The sequence below is a fragment of the Lepus europaeus genome, chromosome 6 (assembly GCF_033115175.1).
Source record: "Lepus europaeus isolate LE1 chromosome 6, mLepTim1.pri, whole genome shotgun sequence".
Lineage (NCBI taxonomy): Eukaryota > Metazoa > Chordata > Mammalia > Lagomorpha > Leporidae > Lepus > Lepus europaeus.
In genome coordinates, this window is record NC_084832.1 from 80,266,076 (window position 1) to 80,282,219 (window position 16,144).

General features: G+C 43.9%; 1 protein-coding gene across 1 annotated transcript in view; it reads right to left on the reverse strand.

Moving 5' to 3' along the window:
• Window positions 1–342: 342 nt before the first annotated feature.
• LOC133761728 (protein POLR1D-like) overlaps window positions 343–16,144 on the reverse strand; it is a 52,054-nt gene continuing 36,252 nt past the window's right edge. The window contains exon 3 of the mRNA XM_062194437.1: window positions 343–996. Coding sequence (XP_062050421.1) covers window positions 729–996 — 268 coding nt within the window. The 3' untranslated portion in view covers window positions 343–728. The remainder of the gene's footprint in view (window positions 997–16,144) is intronic.

A 16,144-nucleotide genomic window follows, 5' to 3' on the forward strand; every position in this document is an offset into this window, starting at 1 on the left:
TAAAATAAATGTTACTTTTAACTTTTTGAGAGTCCTTGTCAAAGCACCACTTAAAACCTATATATTCAAAAAAATTAAATGTAGAAAACTTGTTCTACCTAAGGAATGACTTTGAGAATGCCCAGGAAACCAGAGTTAGTTCTTGAACCTCGGGTCATTTATATAGAGTGCTTCAATCCAAGGCATTTTGAGTTTCCTGTGTTGTTCACTTGAAGGAAAGCCCCATGCAACCTTATCACAGCGCTTCTTGGTAAATCCCAGCCCTCGAGGCTGTGAGTATTTCATAAAAGTGGTCACCGGCCACTTTCCTATAGTTTAAGTTGGACACCTCAAAAAGTAAAATATAGGATGTACAAGAATTTTATTTTTTGAGAAATTCTGAGAAATGACCAAAAGTGCAGTACATGAAAAAACTGGCTTAGTTTTAACAATCGCTGAGAACTTTAAATTCTAGATTTGCGTATTTTCAAACAACTTCCAAACAAGAGAATAAAAACAGTACTTAGGCACACTGCCCTGCCACCACTGCTCCCAGCATATGCCTTTCAACTTGCTTCTTGGGCAGAGTCAATTTTTCGCCTGCCACCCACAGCCTCTCTAAGAACAAGGGATCTGCGGTAAAAGCCAGGCTCAGTTGTTCGCCCTGCCGCTGAGCCGTCCTCGGCGCTCGGCCCTGCACACCTCCCACCGGGCCCCGCCAGGCGCGCCGGCAGGCGGATCAGGCGGCCTCACCGCCGGCTGGACCGCGCCTCGTGCTTGTCCTGGGCGCGGCGCTTGCGCGGTGGCGAGTGCCTGGTGGAGCTGCGAGCGTGCAAGCTGCGCTTGTGACTGTGGCTTCTGTGCTGCTTCGGATTTGCTTCTTCCTGGTCCTGGCTTTTCGCGGGTTCCTTATCGCCCTCTTTTTGTTCGTGGTCTTGCTCCTTGTGGGAGGGCAAGGTGTTCTTGATTGTGTTTATTAGAAATCTTTTATTTGTACCAGCAAGAGGACACTTCATCCTGGGGAGTGAGAGAAGAGGAAGAGCATCACGTGAGGCAGCTGACGCCAAGCAAGCCCGATCAGGACGGTGCCCAGAGCCTGCTTCCCCAGACCCGAGCTCCCGAGTGTTCCGCTCTCCTTGCATGCCACCTAGTGTAAAGTCTGCGTACAGAGAACCAAGACAGCTCCTGAGACTCCAGGACCTGCCCGGAGCCTGCGCCGTCTCTCCTCCTTAGTGGGCCTTTGTTCACAAGGCAAATTAATGGAATCACTTGATATTTTCTCCTGAAATAGGTGCTCGACTTGACTACAATCGGTTCCAAATTAAACTTACCAGGGCTTCATTTTTCTTAACAGTAAGTGTAACTCAGTCTCCTCCCAAGGAACAATAAAGTATATCCTGCTGTCCTTTTTATCTGTTTATTCCTATTGAATTACCTGGTCCTTGTTTCTTTTCTAAACTTTTATTTACTTGAAAGCCAGAGACAGAGAGGTCTCCCATACACTGGTTAACTCCTCAAATGCCTGCAACAGCTGGGGTAGAGCAGGCAGAAGCTGGGGGCTGGGGCTCAGTCTGGGTCTCCCCTATGGGCAGCAGTGGTTCAAGTGCTGGAGCCATCACCTGCTGCCTCCCAGAGCGCGCATTAGCAGGAAGCTGGGATCATAAGCAGAGCCATGACTTGAACTCAGCACTCATCTGGGACAGGGATGTCCCCAGTGGCATCTTAACCACTTCGTCAAATGCCGGCCTCAATCCCTCTATATCTTGAGTACAATAGCTAGATGACTTACTATAGAACAAAACAGCGTGTAAACAATCTACAAACATGCAGTAATATTTTTCCTTAAAAAAAAAAACCAAACCTCTCATTCTTCTCATTAGGACTCTGGTCTGTGCTCTCTTTGGGAGAACCTTCCCCACACTCACCCTTGGAGTAAATTTCTCTGCATCGTGTATTTCAGGAGCTTTCTGAATCAAGTTCTCTCAGGAGAGAGGTTGTAACTATTAAGTTGCCAACCTGCATGCTTTTATTTACATATAATGTATGTATAAATATGTCTCTATATATTACATATATAATGCATATATATAAACTATTCATTTTGCAGGTGTAGTAAATCTTTCATTTTGGAACACTCCCACACAAATGAAAACCTGTGTATTTCCCTTGGCCTTAAGCAGTTTGCCACATGATGGGCTACTTTAGGGGTATACCGATCCCCAAATCATACTGCTCAGGGTGGTTGGCATTAAGCAAAAACGAAGATGGGTATTTCCAGCTTCCAATAATACACTAATTTATAGGGAATCCTACATGGTACTTCAAAATCAGTCCAACAGCACTCCACTGTAGGAACCACACAGTCCAGCACCACAGCCTCACTTACAGAGATGTGTCCGACCATCCCAGGTGACCCAAATGGCAATGAATATGGGAGTAAAAGGAGGGGGGGATTAGGAAAAGAAAATACTTCCTGCTGCAATTAAGTAGCTCTTGAGCCAATAAGGAAAGAGAAGTTATCAAAGGTTACTCGGCGAGCTGTGCCTGGCATGCTCAGATCAGGAGAAGCGATGGGTGAGAGAACTGCAGCATGAGGACAAGCAGCCCAGTAAGAAAAGGACAGTGGTGAAGGGCAGCACAAGCAGTGGGAATGTCCAGAGGAGCTGACAGCACTGGAGTTCAGAAGCCACAGTGAATGAGAGGAGGGCAAAGAAGAAACGCAACGACCAAGAATAAACAGCTGAGGCTCCAAACTACTGTGCCACCCAGTGCGGGGATCCAAACTGTGGGGCTGCCTCTAGCCCTGTAGGGCTTTCTGAGCCTGTGGAAGAAATTCGCCAGCATGTTATGCAGTAGTCCCAAGGCAGAGCCGTCTGCAGCTGGAGTGACAATAGCACAGCACCACTTCTGTGCAGCGAGCAGCGGCCAAGCTCTTCCTGCAATGGTCTGTGAGGGGGCTGCTGAAATCAGGCACTCGAGCCACTGCCAGGGCAAACTCAGCACCAGTTCAGAAGAGCGCTACATCCTGCATGTTCCAAACCAGCCAGCACTGAGGACCCACGGAAAGATCACCCGTCAGCTGCAGGTGCCTCTTTCGGCCAACAGTGGCCTGGTACTTCCTGTGAAAGCCAAAGCGTTTTTGTCAGCAAATGGATCTGTCTCTTGGATATATATAATAGTTGGTGACAAAATAGCCAATTCCATAGCATTCTGGACTATTTTCACTGAAAAAGCCATTTCAGTGCTGGTAAAACTGGTCAAAATTTCTCTGGAATAAACAATGAAGGAAAGGTGGTGACCAAATAAACCAGGACCTCGAAACACCACCTTCAGTTAACTCCTGGCAAGTTCCATTCACTCTGTTCTCTTCAGTGTCAATTCATCTTCTATGTGTACGTGGGGTGGGCAGAGCCCTGTTTCACAATTGTGGTGCTGACAGCAGGGAAGCAGCAGAGGACATGGTCCTACCTTGCCACCACTGGTGTGACCCACAAAAGTGATTTTCAGAGAATGAGATGATTCTCCATAGTGCCAGAAGAAAACTGGCGACGTATCTCTTCTTAACACCAAAGACACAATTTTTAACGTTGGCTGTGCCTGGGATTCTAGCCAATGATTGCTTGGAAAGACCATGATTTGCTGGGGTGGGTGAGCTTTGGAAGTCAGACCTCTCCCAAACATGCAGCACACACTTTAGACATGGTGACAAATACTCATTCATACTCTTAAGAATAAATACAGGGAGGAGTCGCAAGCAGATGTGAAGATACACATAACAAATTACTTTGTGTAAAGAAATTACAAAATCTACGGCTGATGTTATGGCAAAGCAGGTATTCTATGAGTGCCAGTTGATATCCCGGCTGCTCTACTTCCCATCCAGGTCCCTGCTAATGTACCTAGGAAAGCAGTGCAAGATGGTCTAAGTGCATGGGCCCCTGCCACACACGTGAGAGACCCAGATGGAATTTCAGGTTCCTGGCTTTGGCCTGACTCAGCCCCAACTGTTATGACCATTTAGGGAGTGAACCAGTGGATAGAAGATCTCTCTCTCTCTCTTTCTCTTTCTGTCTCTCCCTTTTTCCTGTACCTCTGTCTTTCAAATAAATAAATCTAAAAAAATTTTTACAAAATCTGCACTGAACAGATCCAAGAAGAAGGATACAGCATCAAAGCCAACATCTGAGGAATCAACTGGGAGAGCTGCTCTGGTCTTTCATGTCATTAATTTTGCTGACCCTCACAGCCAGTTGTTTTATTGCTGAGAAACCAGACTACATGGTGCAGTGGCTGGGCACACATGCTCTGGAATCACAACATCTAGCAGACTGTACCCTAGGCACATTATTTCATCTCCCTACTGCCTCTTAGCTATTTGGTGGGGATAATAGTGACTATCTTAAGAGCTGCATGCAGATCAAATGAGCAAAAACACATAAAGTGCTGAGAGCAATGCATATGGACATACAGATAACCAGCACTTAAGTCAATTTTAGCTTTGGCTCATGAGCCTAGTCTATCACTGACTCAGCTGTGTGACCATGGGAAAGTCACTTAACTCCTTTCTTATCAGTTCTCCCCATTTGTAAAGGAGAAATAATAAAAGTACCTACCTTATGAAGTTATTGTAAAGGTATAATGGGATAACGCATGAAATCTGTGGCATAGTGCCCTGCATACAGCAAAGCTTCAATAAGTGCTACCCAGGGGTCCAAAATTTCTTATCCCCAATTTTAAACTTTGAAAACCAAGTTCTTTTTATGACATTAAAATTGTTTGGCAGCAAAACGGCCTGATCTGATTCTGGCTATTTATATATAGTGTCCATCCCATTTACTGTAAGCATTCAGATGTTTTACTGATGAAATGATCCTGTGCTAATAAACAAGTATGCTGGACAGGAGGACTGCAGGACATACCGTATGTGCCCTTTATAAAATGGGAAAATTCCTAAACTTTGAAACTCCTCTGGACCCAAAAGCTTTAGGTGAGGCGTTTTCACACACTCTCTCTTCAGGGGAAAGAGCACACAGCGTATCAGTGATTTTTCTAAGATGGCAACTCAAGGTTATCATGCTAAGTCTCAACTTGTTGGAAAGTTAATTGAGAACAAAGCAGAATATCTGATGTTTCTCAATTAAAAAGAAAAATCTAAATAATAATTAAAAGTTAATGAGACATTTTCATCACAATGGTGATGAAATTAAAAAAAAAAAAACTTCTGCTACTTGAAATGGTTAGACTTTTCTATCTGGAAGTTTCAATCCAAGGATAGCTCAATTTTCCATTGATATCAGGATCATATCAGGCTGATAATTCATATTTCCCAACCATTCTGCAAACTCCCCAGGACTCTGCATCCTCAGATGTAATCCTGAGGTTGAGGCAGTGATCTCTACAGTCCCTTCCAGTTCTAAGAGTCTCTGTTCATGATCTGAATGTAACCCTTCTAGAAAGGTCTCTCTTGCTGCCATTCCCTCCCACCCCCCAGTATTTCAGATGGTATGAGAAACGGGTATAGACACTCAGCTGCTGTTATCATCTTTGAGGTACAACTTGGAGCCCTCCAGGAAAAGGGCAGGCCATGGCTGCTGATGTATCTGCACCATCTATCACTGCTGCCCTAGATGGCATGCTGGGGTGAGGGACCAAGGAGGCCACAGAGCAGGGCAGGGCAGCTGCCTTCCTGTCTGTACCTCACTCTGGCTAGCTGACTCTCTCACCTGGATAATTTTTAATGTTTGGTTCTAGAAAGTTATACTAGCTCATGGGAAAAGAGTCCTATATAAGCTGTCAACAGCATATATGGATATAAAACTTTAAATAGGAAACTGGTTAAAACTGCTTTAAGAAGTTTTAACTCTCAAATTTAAGACTGGGCTATCTATATTAAATTTAAAAGAGCAGCTGGGGACAGGTATTTCATTTAGGCATTAAAGACACTGCTTGGGATGCCCACATCCTATATGACAGTGCCTGGGTTCAAGTCCTGACTCCACTCCCTGCTCCAGTTTCCTGTTAATGCACCTCCTAGGAAGCAGCAAGTGAAGGCCCAACTAGCTGAGTCCCTGCCTCCCACAGGCGGTACACGGATTGAAGTCTAGGCTACAGACTTTGGCCTGGCTCAGCTCTGGCTGTTGCAGGCATTTGGGGAGTAAACCAGCAGATGGGAGCTCTCTGTGTTTCTCTGACTTTCAAATACATTAAATTAAAAGGGAGGCAATTCTCCTCACTTTTAAATCAGTCAGCCCAGGGGCTGTGCTGGGCTTCATATGCCGATTAAAGAGATCAAGATGGGTCAAGGATAGCATTATAACTTTTCTTTTCTGATGAAAACAGGAAATTATAAAACAAACCTATAGAACAGACAGGGGAAGATCAGTGGAATCGGTTTTTTTCTGGTATTTCTATTTCTGTCTCTTTTGCTGTAGGATGGAGTTAGTGGTATCAAGCTTGCTACAGATGCAAGCCTGCCACTTCTGGCTTTAAAAATATTTTCATGAATATGAACCATCAAATAGTGACCTATGATCACTCGCCACTAGGGTTTTATGGTAGAACAACAACAATGATGCCACATTTATGAAGCAATCACCCAGTGCAATGACATTAACAATTTTATCGCTACAGCCATCATCCATCTTCCAGAGGAACAAAAGAGGAGGCAAGGCACTGACGCACCATTCCAAGCTGGTCAGATGCGGGGCTGCACGGGAGCAAGGAGTCTGCCCCAGACTCAGCCACTGCGGCACTAGCGGTACTGGAGCAGAAGGAGCAGAACAGGGAAAAACTCACTGTGCTCCAACCAGACAGCCGACGAACAGAGAAGCTAGGGAAGAAACTGCAGGTGGAAAGCTCATCAGTGTGCCTGTAGCCAAGGCTTGTCTATCTAGGACAGGCACAAGGTAGCAGTGCCACCCACGATGTCAGGTCTGGAGCTCTCAGGAGCCCAAGAGAATTCACCGACAGAAGCAAGGACAAAGAAAATCCCTCATGCACACTTTGAGATGTATGAGCTATAGCAGGCATTGAGAAATTATGACTCATAAAAATTACTTTTAAGGTTAGATGTCTTTGGATCAGTGAAGCACTTCAATTCATTCCTTTATTCTAGAGCCAAATCCATTCCTAAACCAGCAAACAGAAATTTATCTTCCACCCTATATATTTCTTTGCCTTATCGTGGATGTAAGCCTAAAATAATGCCTCGAGAAAGACCGAGGCAGAAGTGTGATTCTGTGAAACAAGGGTACTATTTTTTATCTTGATGATGTGGTTGATTACAACTCATTTTGTTGTTTAATGCCACCACAACTACCATAACCACCCATGGTGCGGCAGTTTATAATTTGGCAATCAAATGTCTCTGTGTGTGGCAACCTGAGGGATGCTTTTATAGTGTTATAATCCCCATCACTAACAACCCTTTAATTACTCTGCATACAACAGTCCTGAGGCTCATGGTGGGTGTTCAGTGACTTAAAAATAGTTGACATAGGCATGTGTGTATATGAATATATAATACAAAATCAGAGAATTTTTCAAATACAAGGCAATGTGCTAGCTCGTGTACCAAAGTAAATACCAGGCTATCTGTCTACATATCTGTGCTCTTGGGAGACTGTGGAGAGGTACAGAAGGTAGGGAAAGATGAAGTTCAGAAGTCGCTTTGTGGGAGAGACACGGCTGTCATCCTTGGCCTGCTGTCCCCTTAGTAAGGCAAATCATTTACATGGATATGTGATCCAACAGCACCTGGGCCAGGGCTCTCTGATCACTCTCATAACTGGGTATGAGAGGAATGTGGAAAGCAATCCCAGAAGCTTATCAGGCAGTAATCAACAAAACAGCCAATGTGGGACAAGGAGCACTAAGCTATGCACAAATTCTACTCCCATCACCAAGCAGCTAGCAGAGATCAGCCTCAGGAAACCTCTCTGGGCTCCATGTGCACTGAGTATAAAGTGAAGGCTTTCAGTCTGTGGGCCTGAAATATGAGGCATTTCAGCAAGTTTGTGGAAAATGGCTATGCAAAAACTAGACATGAATTTCAAAATGTTTTTGCACCAAAATAAACTTATGTTTTAATTCCATTTTCCCACAGACTTTTTGAAGGATCTTCTTCATACTTCCAAGAGCCTTATTCTTAAACCACCTGGGAGGTGAGCCCTTCCCTCCCTCCCCAGTGGTTTCAACACAGGTGCATGGGACTCTCCACTGTGACCATGTGTTCACTGGTCTGTGTCTACCAGAGGATTAAAAACTCTACAAACAGCAAAGTGTCCTTTACTGCTGCCTGTTGCCTCTTCTTACTGGTGCTCAGCAAATATTCAAATGAATAAAGAAACACGTCTGGAGGCAGACAGGAGAAACTATTTGCTTTCCAATATCCAAAAGATGGTGACATAGAGTGGGAAGATGAAGTAGGTGATTTTTCCCCTGACAAAGTGACCCCAGACCAAAACAGAAAAGCATCCAAAAACATCATTCCTCTAAAAACAACTGAGCTGAGAAAACGAAGGATCATTTTTTTCTCAATTCAACCTTTGGGGCTTTTGGTGCCAAAAGATAAGCTTTTCCACAGGCTCAAAATTATATTAGGCTATAGAGAAACTGAAGTGAACGTGACCAGAATAAAAACAGCTTTGTAAACAATGAAGCTGGGCAAATTCCTGAAATTTATGCTTACAAACTCCCTGTGTTGACTAAAAGAAAGTCATATGGGCCAATATTTCAGATTCCCCAAGGCCTGTGCCAACAGCTTCTGAAGAGGTTCTTTTGCTGAAATACACTCAAGGAAGTATACAGCACTCAATGGTCTTTCTTTATGAAATAAAAAGTTCAGCAATCTCTTTCTGGCACCCTTTCAAATACCTCAGTAGGGTTTTTCTTATGGAACGCCCCAAATGAAAAAATGTCACTCACATTGGTTGCACTTTAAATTTTAAAGCAAATACATAGCTGGCGCCGTGGCTTAACAGGCTAATCCTCTGCCTTGCGGCGCCGGCACACCGGGTTCTAGTACCGGTTGGGGCACTGGATTCTATCCCGGTTGCCCCTCTTCCAGGCCAGCTCTCTGCTGTGGCCAGGGAGTGCAGTGGAGGATGGCCCAAGTCCTTGGGCCCTGCACCCCATGGGAGACCAGGAAAAGCACCTGGCTCCTGCCATCGGAACAGCGCGGTGCACCGGCCGCAGCGCGCCTACCGCGGCGGCCATTGGAGGGTGAACCAACGGCAAAAAGGAAGACCTTTCTCTCTCTCTCCCTCTACTGTCCACTCTGCCTGTCAAAAATTTAAAAAAATAAAATAAAATAAATTTTAAAGCAAATACAAAGTTTAGATGCTTAGACAAACAGGCCATGGTCCACCAGTAAGCCACAGATGGTCTACTTCTTGAAGATCTGAGCAAGGAGGTCCTGTCTGCAGGGATGGTTCTGGACTTCTGCAGCAGGACACCTGACCTTGGCACTACCCCAGCACTGAGGAGCCATCTGCCCTGGGCAAGGTATAGGGCCACCTGGGGTCTGCAGAGTAGACTGGCATCATTCCTTCTTTTTAAAGATTTATTTTCTTTATTTGAAAGACAGAATTACAGAGAGATGTAGAGACAGAGAGAGAGGTCTTCCATTCAGATGGCCACAATGGCCGGAGCAGCGCTGACCCGAAGCCAGGAGCCAGGAGCTTCTTCTGGGTCTCCCATACGGGTATAGGGGCCCAAGGACTTGGGCCATCTTCTACTGCTTTCCCATGCGATAGCAGAAAGCTGGATTAGAAAAGGAGCAGCCAGGACTGGAACCGGTGCCCATATGAGATGCCAGCGCCTCAGGCCAGGGCTTTAACCTGCAGCACCACAGCGCCAGCCCCCATCATTCTTTCTAATTAATAGGGATTGGTAATATGTTTTTCAAATTTGTGGACGTGTTAGAATCACCTGGGTGTCTTTTTAAAACTCCAAAGCCCAGGTCACGTCCTGTAATCACTGATGGTGGGACACAGGCATTGGCATATATTTGAAGTTCTCCAGCTGATTCCAAATATGCAGGTAAATTTGGAAACTAGTGGCTAAAAGTGTCTATTTACAAATACATGGAATTCATGTTTGTTGTCTTAAGTGAAGCAGGTTGTCAAGGAATTGAACCTTGTCCTTTAGTGAGCAGAAGCAAGCTAGTATTGTCTTAGGTCCAGAACTCCTTTCATAGCCTGTATCCCTTGGGGTATACTGGAGCAAGAGCTGGCTAGGAGAAAGTCAGGTGCTGCTGAAGTCACCAGTACCCAGAGATTCCTGCTTCTGGAACAACACAGACAAACAGGACAAGGGAGTTGGCATTGTGGCTTAGTAGGGTAAAACACCGCTTGCAACCTTTGCATCCCAAAACCAAGTGCCAGTTGGGTTCCTGGCAGCCCTGCTTCTGACCTGGTTTCCTGCTACTGTCCTGGGAAGGCAGCAGAAGACGGCTCAAGTGCTTGGATCCTTGCCATGCATGTCAGAGAGCCAGATGTGGTTCAGGGCTCCTGGCATTGGCCTAACCCAGATCTGGCTGTTGCTGCCATTTGAGGAGGGAACCAGAGGATGGAAGATCTCTCTCTCTCTCTCTGTTGCTTTGTCTTCAAATAAATAAATCTTTTAAAAAGGGCAGTCAAAATGTAAAAACAGAGAGAGAGAGAGAGAGAGAGAGAGAAAAGTAAATAAACTTCCTTTTATTTTTAAAGCAATAAAGTCTTCCATGTGGTTGATTTACAGTAAACATTACTAATTTTGTTAAATCTTGTTTGTCTCTGGGGCTGCAGCTGTGATGCAATGGGTTAAGCTGCATGGGTTTGATTCCTTGGTGCTCCACTTCCGATCCAGCTCCCTGCTAATGCGCCTGGGAAAGCAGCGAAGGATGGTCCAAGTCCTTGGGTCCCTGCTACCCACACAGGAGACCTGGATGAGGTTCCTGGATCCTGGCTTCAGCCTGGCCCAGCCCCAGCCATTGAAACCATTTGGAGAGTGAATCAGCAGATGAAGATCTGTCTGTCTGTCTCTCCCTCTCTCTCTGTAACTCTGTTTTCCAAATAAATAAAAAAATCTTGTTTGTCTCTTTAGTAATTATGTGTAGAAATGGGAAGTACACACAGCGTACTTTTGCTACATGCACAGTATGATGCTGCCTCAAGGAAGAGCACTCACATGACTGAGTGGCAAGTTGAACTCGCTGCCTGCTCAGAGGTGGACGAACCTGCCACTCTGAAGAAAGCAATTCCCAGTATTCATTGCCAAAATAAAATGGGCATTTAAGTGAAAGAAAAACAGAATTTTGGAAAATGTGAACCTGACAGGTACCCCACATTTAAAGACATTTCCGAGGTTATCAGTGGTGATATTTACAAACAGGATTTAAGAAATGTTATATAATGACATGTGTCAACATTTGGCAGATCTTCCTAACTCAGGGAGCACTATTTTCCAGGTGACCAATGACGATATTATTAAACTAAGTGTGGGTAGAAGACCAAGTCAAAGTGCAATGTGGACCGAAGGATTTTATTTTTAAAAAATAAGAAAATTTTGTATTACTAAAAAGAACGTGAACAAATTACCACCAGTGGAAATTACTTGCAAAGTTTTGACACAGTATCAAAGCAAAGTATCCTTAGTTTTCTGAAACAGCTATTGAAATACTTCATCCTTTTAAAAAGATTTTATTTGAAAGACAGAATCACAAACACACACATACACAGAGGGAGATGTTGGGAAAAGAGAGAGAGAGAGGTCTTCCATCTACTCATCCATTCCCTGATGGCTGCAACAGCTGGAGCTGGGCCAGGCCAAGGCCCAAGGCCAGGAACAAGGAACTCAAGCTGGGTGACTGATCCCACATGGGTGTCAGAGGCTCAAGTACCTGGGCTATTTTCTGCTGCTCTCCCAGGTATGGGGTTTGGCAGCATCACTAGTGGCAGCGCCTACTTCCTTTTCTAAACACATGTTTGTGTGAGGTTGGATTTCCTTCATATACTTGAAGCAAGATGACATAGTGTGACAGAATGAATGCTGAAGCAGATAGGGGAAACCACGTGTCAGGTAACAAAGAGGTATGCAAAATTATTAAACCATGTCACTGTATTCAATGCATTTAAAACACAGTTATTTGTCTAGAGTTGGCATTCTAGCATAACTGGTAAAACCATCGCCTGTAATGAGGCATCCCATATGGGCACTGGTTCGTACCCCTGCTTCTCCACTTCCCATCCAGCTCTCTACTAATGTACTTGAGAAAGTAGCAGAAGATGGCCCAAGTACTTGGGCCCTGGTACCCAGGTGGGAGACCCAGAAAAAGCTCCTGGCTACTGGCTTCAGCCTGGCTCAGCCCTGGCCATTGTGGCCATTTGGGGGAGAGAATCAGCAGATGGAAGATTCTCTCTCTCTCTCTCTGTAACTATGACTTTCAACTAATTAAAAATAAATCTCCTTTTTTAAAGATTTATTTTATTTATTTGAGAGACAGAGTTACACAGAGGGGCAGAGACAGAGAGATAGGTCTTCCATCCGCTGATTCACTCCCCAGTTGGCCACAATGGCCAGAGCAGTGCTGATCCGAAGCCAGGAGCCAGGAATTTCTTCCAGGTCTCCCACAAGGGTGCAAGGGCCCAAGGACTTGGGCCATCTTCTACTGCTTTCCCAGGCCACAGCAGAGAGCTGGATTGGAAGAAGAGCAGCTGGGACTAGAACTGGTGCCCATATGGAATGCCAGCGCTTCAGGCCAGGGCTTTACCCGCTGCACCACAGTGCCAGCCCCTAAAAATAAATCTTTTTAAAAAAAGTTATTTGTCATATAAAATGTTATCTTAACATGTAATAAGTTAATCACTTTTATTTTTAATGAACTACTAAATATTGACTCAGTTCTAATATTTATATTGATAGACACAACTCACATAAGCAATATGTGTTTGGAATTTTCAATAATTTTTACAAGTGTAAAGGATTTTAAGACTAAAAAGCGCATGAGCCATTGTTACATTGGAAAAACATAAACACGCCAACAGGAAGCCTCATCTCATTGGCTAACGGAAAGTGTAAGCTTCACATCGTACTTCCCCATGGGATCTGTCTCATGAATCTGAAGCATCTGACATGGCCTGTCAGTTTACTCCCTTGACAACAAGAGAAGAGCTGCTAGAGTCCTTCCTTCTATAGTAAAAGGTTCCCCAGATATGAATCTGACACAACTTCTAGGGGAGATAAAAGACATTTCTTGCCTTGCAGCTAGATGTAGACAGGAGATTAAATTCTGGCCAATGCAGTATATATGGAAATGGTGCGGACAGTTTCTGCAACTGTTCATAAAAAGAGGCAGTGTGGGGCCAGTGCTGTGGCACAGGGGGTTAACATCCTGGCTTGAAGCACCAGCATCCCATATGGGCGCTGGTTTGAGAACCAGCTGCTTCACTTTCGATCCAGATCTCTGCTGTGGCCTGGGAAAGCAGTGGAAGATGGCCCAGGTCCTTGGGCCCCTGCACTCACATGGGAGAATAAGCTCCTGGCTTCAGATCAGCGCAGCTCCAGCCATTGCGGCCAATTGGATAGAAGATCTCTCTCTCTTCCTCTCCCCTCTCTGTGTAATTCTGACTTTCAAATAAATAAATAAATCTTTAAAAAAAAGAGAGAGAGGCAGTGTGCCTTCCTTTTCTTCGTCCTTTCTGCTACAAAGGTACATTTTAATGGCTGCTACTGTATTAGGCCACATAGAAACAATCATGTCCTACGGTGGGAGATCTGGAAAAATGGAAGGAGACTGGGTCCATGCTAACTCTGCTGAGCTACTAACCTAACTGGGATGATACCCATAAAGCACCCCCGCCCCCCAGGCCTTCTCCAGGGGAAGCAGAGCTGGCATGGATACACTAATCCTTTTACCATCATAAAGTTCCACTTAGTTAACAAGTGCTACTAAGGCTGTTGGGACAAATGACTTCTATCTGGACAGCTGCCTAGACACAAAGGATTCCCTGGCATGCTCCTCACATAGCAAGGACCATGAATGATATTTGCTTATGAACTTGTCAGATCATCTGAAGTCGTGATGTGGCTCTAAGTCTTTCATATAAGGTATCACTAGATTATATCAATGACTACTGATGCAGATCCTCCCTTACACTGAAAACCCTAGCTCCTGTCCCTAACAAAGTTTGTACTAATCTGATTCAGATTGGTAGAGGCACCTTAATTCTGTAAAGGAAAGAGAAAATTGGAAAGAAGGCAGCAGCAGAGTTAACTAATATTTACTAACTGACATGCCAGGAACCAGGCTGCATGCTTTCATATGTATTACCTCAGTGAATTTTTACAATTATTCTCCCAGGAGGTAGGCATTTTACTGAATCTAAGATGCTTACGTATGTTACATAGAGACTGACTTAGTCATACTGGATTATTTCATTATATAATTTCATTCATAAATACATCAGAATTTCTAAAAAAGTTTTTAAAATTAAAATAGCAACAGTACCCCTATCATACCTATAAACATCAAAATGAATTCTCTGATAACTTCAAATACTCCCAATTGTCCCATGTTTTTTACAGTTAATTTGGGTACAGATACAAGGTACACATTTTATTTGCTGTCCCTCAAAGCTATTAATGATAGGCTTACCCCTGTTTTCTCCCTGTAATCTATCTGTTGAAGAACTGCATTGTGTTCTATGTCCTGTAGAATTCTCGCTAATTTTTGTTTTTTGACTGCAGCCTTACAGTATCATTCAATATGCTCTTCTGCCCTCTATTTCTTGCAAACTAATTACTATATCTAGCTAGCGATTTGATAAGATTCAGCTGATTTTTTCACAAGGCTGTCTCATGGACTTTACTGCAGCTGTTTGTGGTACAAAGACCCATCAGCATATGCAGGTACGGTCAGCCTGGCCCATTCACTACAAAGCTCCTTATCAACCTATCACCTCATAGAGTTAGCAGCCACTGACTTTCTTTGCCTAGATCCAATCCATCATTGGTGCAGTAAAATGGTGTCACTCCTAAACCAGTTTTGCTGAGGTATAATTTATATAGAATAAAATGTCTCCTTTCAAGTGAGCAGTTTTATGGGTTTTGACAAATCTATGAAGTCATGTAGCTACCACCACAGTCAAGATACAGAACATTCTGCAGTCAACCCCTTCCTCCCACCCCAGGTCTTGGCAACCAATGATCTGTTTTCTGTCCCTACAGTTCTAGATTTCCTAGAATGCCATATAAAGTGGAACCATATAGTGAAAATGTTTTGTGTCTGGCTTCCTTCACCTTGTATGACACTTTTGAGATTCATCCGTGCAGTGAGTATCAACAATTGTGCTTCTTTCTTTCTATGGTTGGGTAGTATTGCATTCATAGATATAACCACCATTTGTTTGTCCACTCATCAGCTGAAAGGCATTTGGGTTGTTTCCAGTTTGAGGCTATTATTAAAAGAGCTGCTACGTGCACTACTGAACAAATTTTTTTTGGTGTAGATTTAAGTTTTGCATTCTCTTTCATAATTTGCTAGAAGGAACACTACGTATGGTGAGTCTATATTTATAAGAAATTGTCAAACTTGGCCAAAATGGCTGTGTGATTTTACACTTCTACCAACTCTATGTGAATTCTAATCGCTCCACATCTTCATCTTTATTTTTTCAGTACTGTCAATTTTTAAAAAGTTTTCACTATTCTAGTGTGTAAGTGTAGTGGTAAAGGGATCATTTATGAGGCAAATGCACAGACACATACACAACAAGACAAAGCTTCTGCTGCTTCACTCCCTAAATGTCCAAAACAGCTGGAGCTGGGACAGGAACCCAACTACTTGAGCTATCACCTGCTGCCTCTATGGGCATTAGCATTAGCAGGAAGCAGGATCAGAAGCAGAGATGGACCCCAAACCTTGGTATTTGGTATGGGATGCAGGTACCCCAACTGGCAGCCTAAACAGGAGGCCAAATGCCCAGCCCTAGACTGTGGTTTTAATTAGTATTTACCCAATAACAAATGATTTGAGCATCTTTTCATATGACCACTGGCCAATCCTGTATCTTCTTTGATAAAATACTTAATTCATTTTTTTTGTCCATGCTAAATTGAATTGTTTGCCTTCGTATTATTGAGTTGTTAAGAATTCAAATGATGGGGGCCAGTGCTGTGGTGTAAT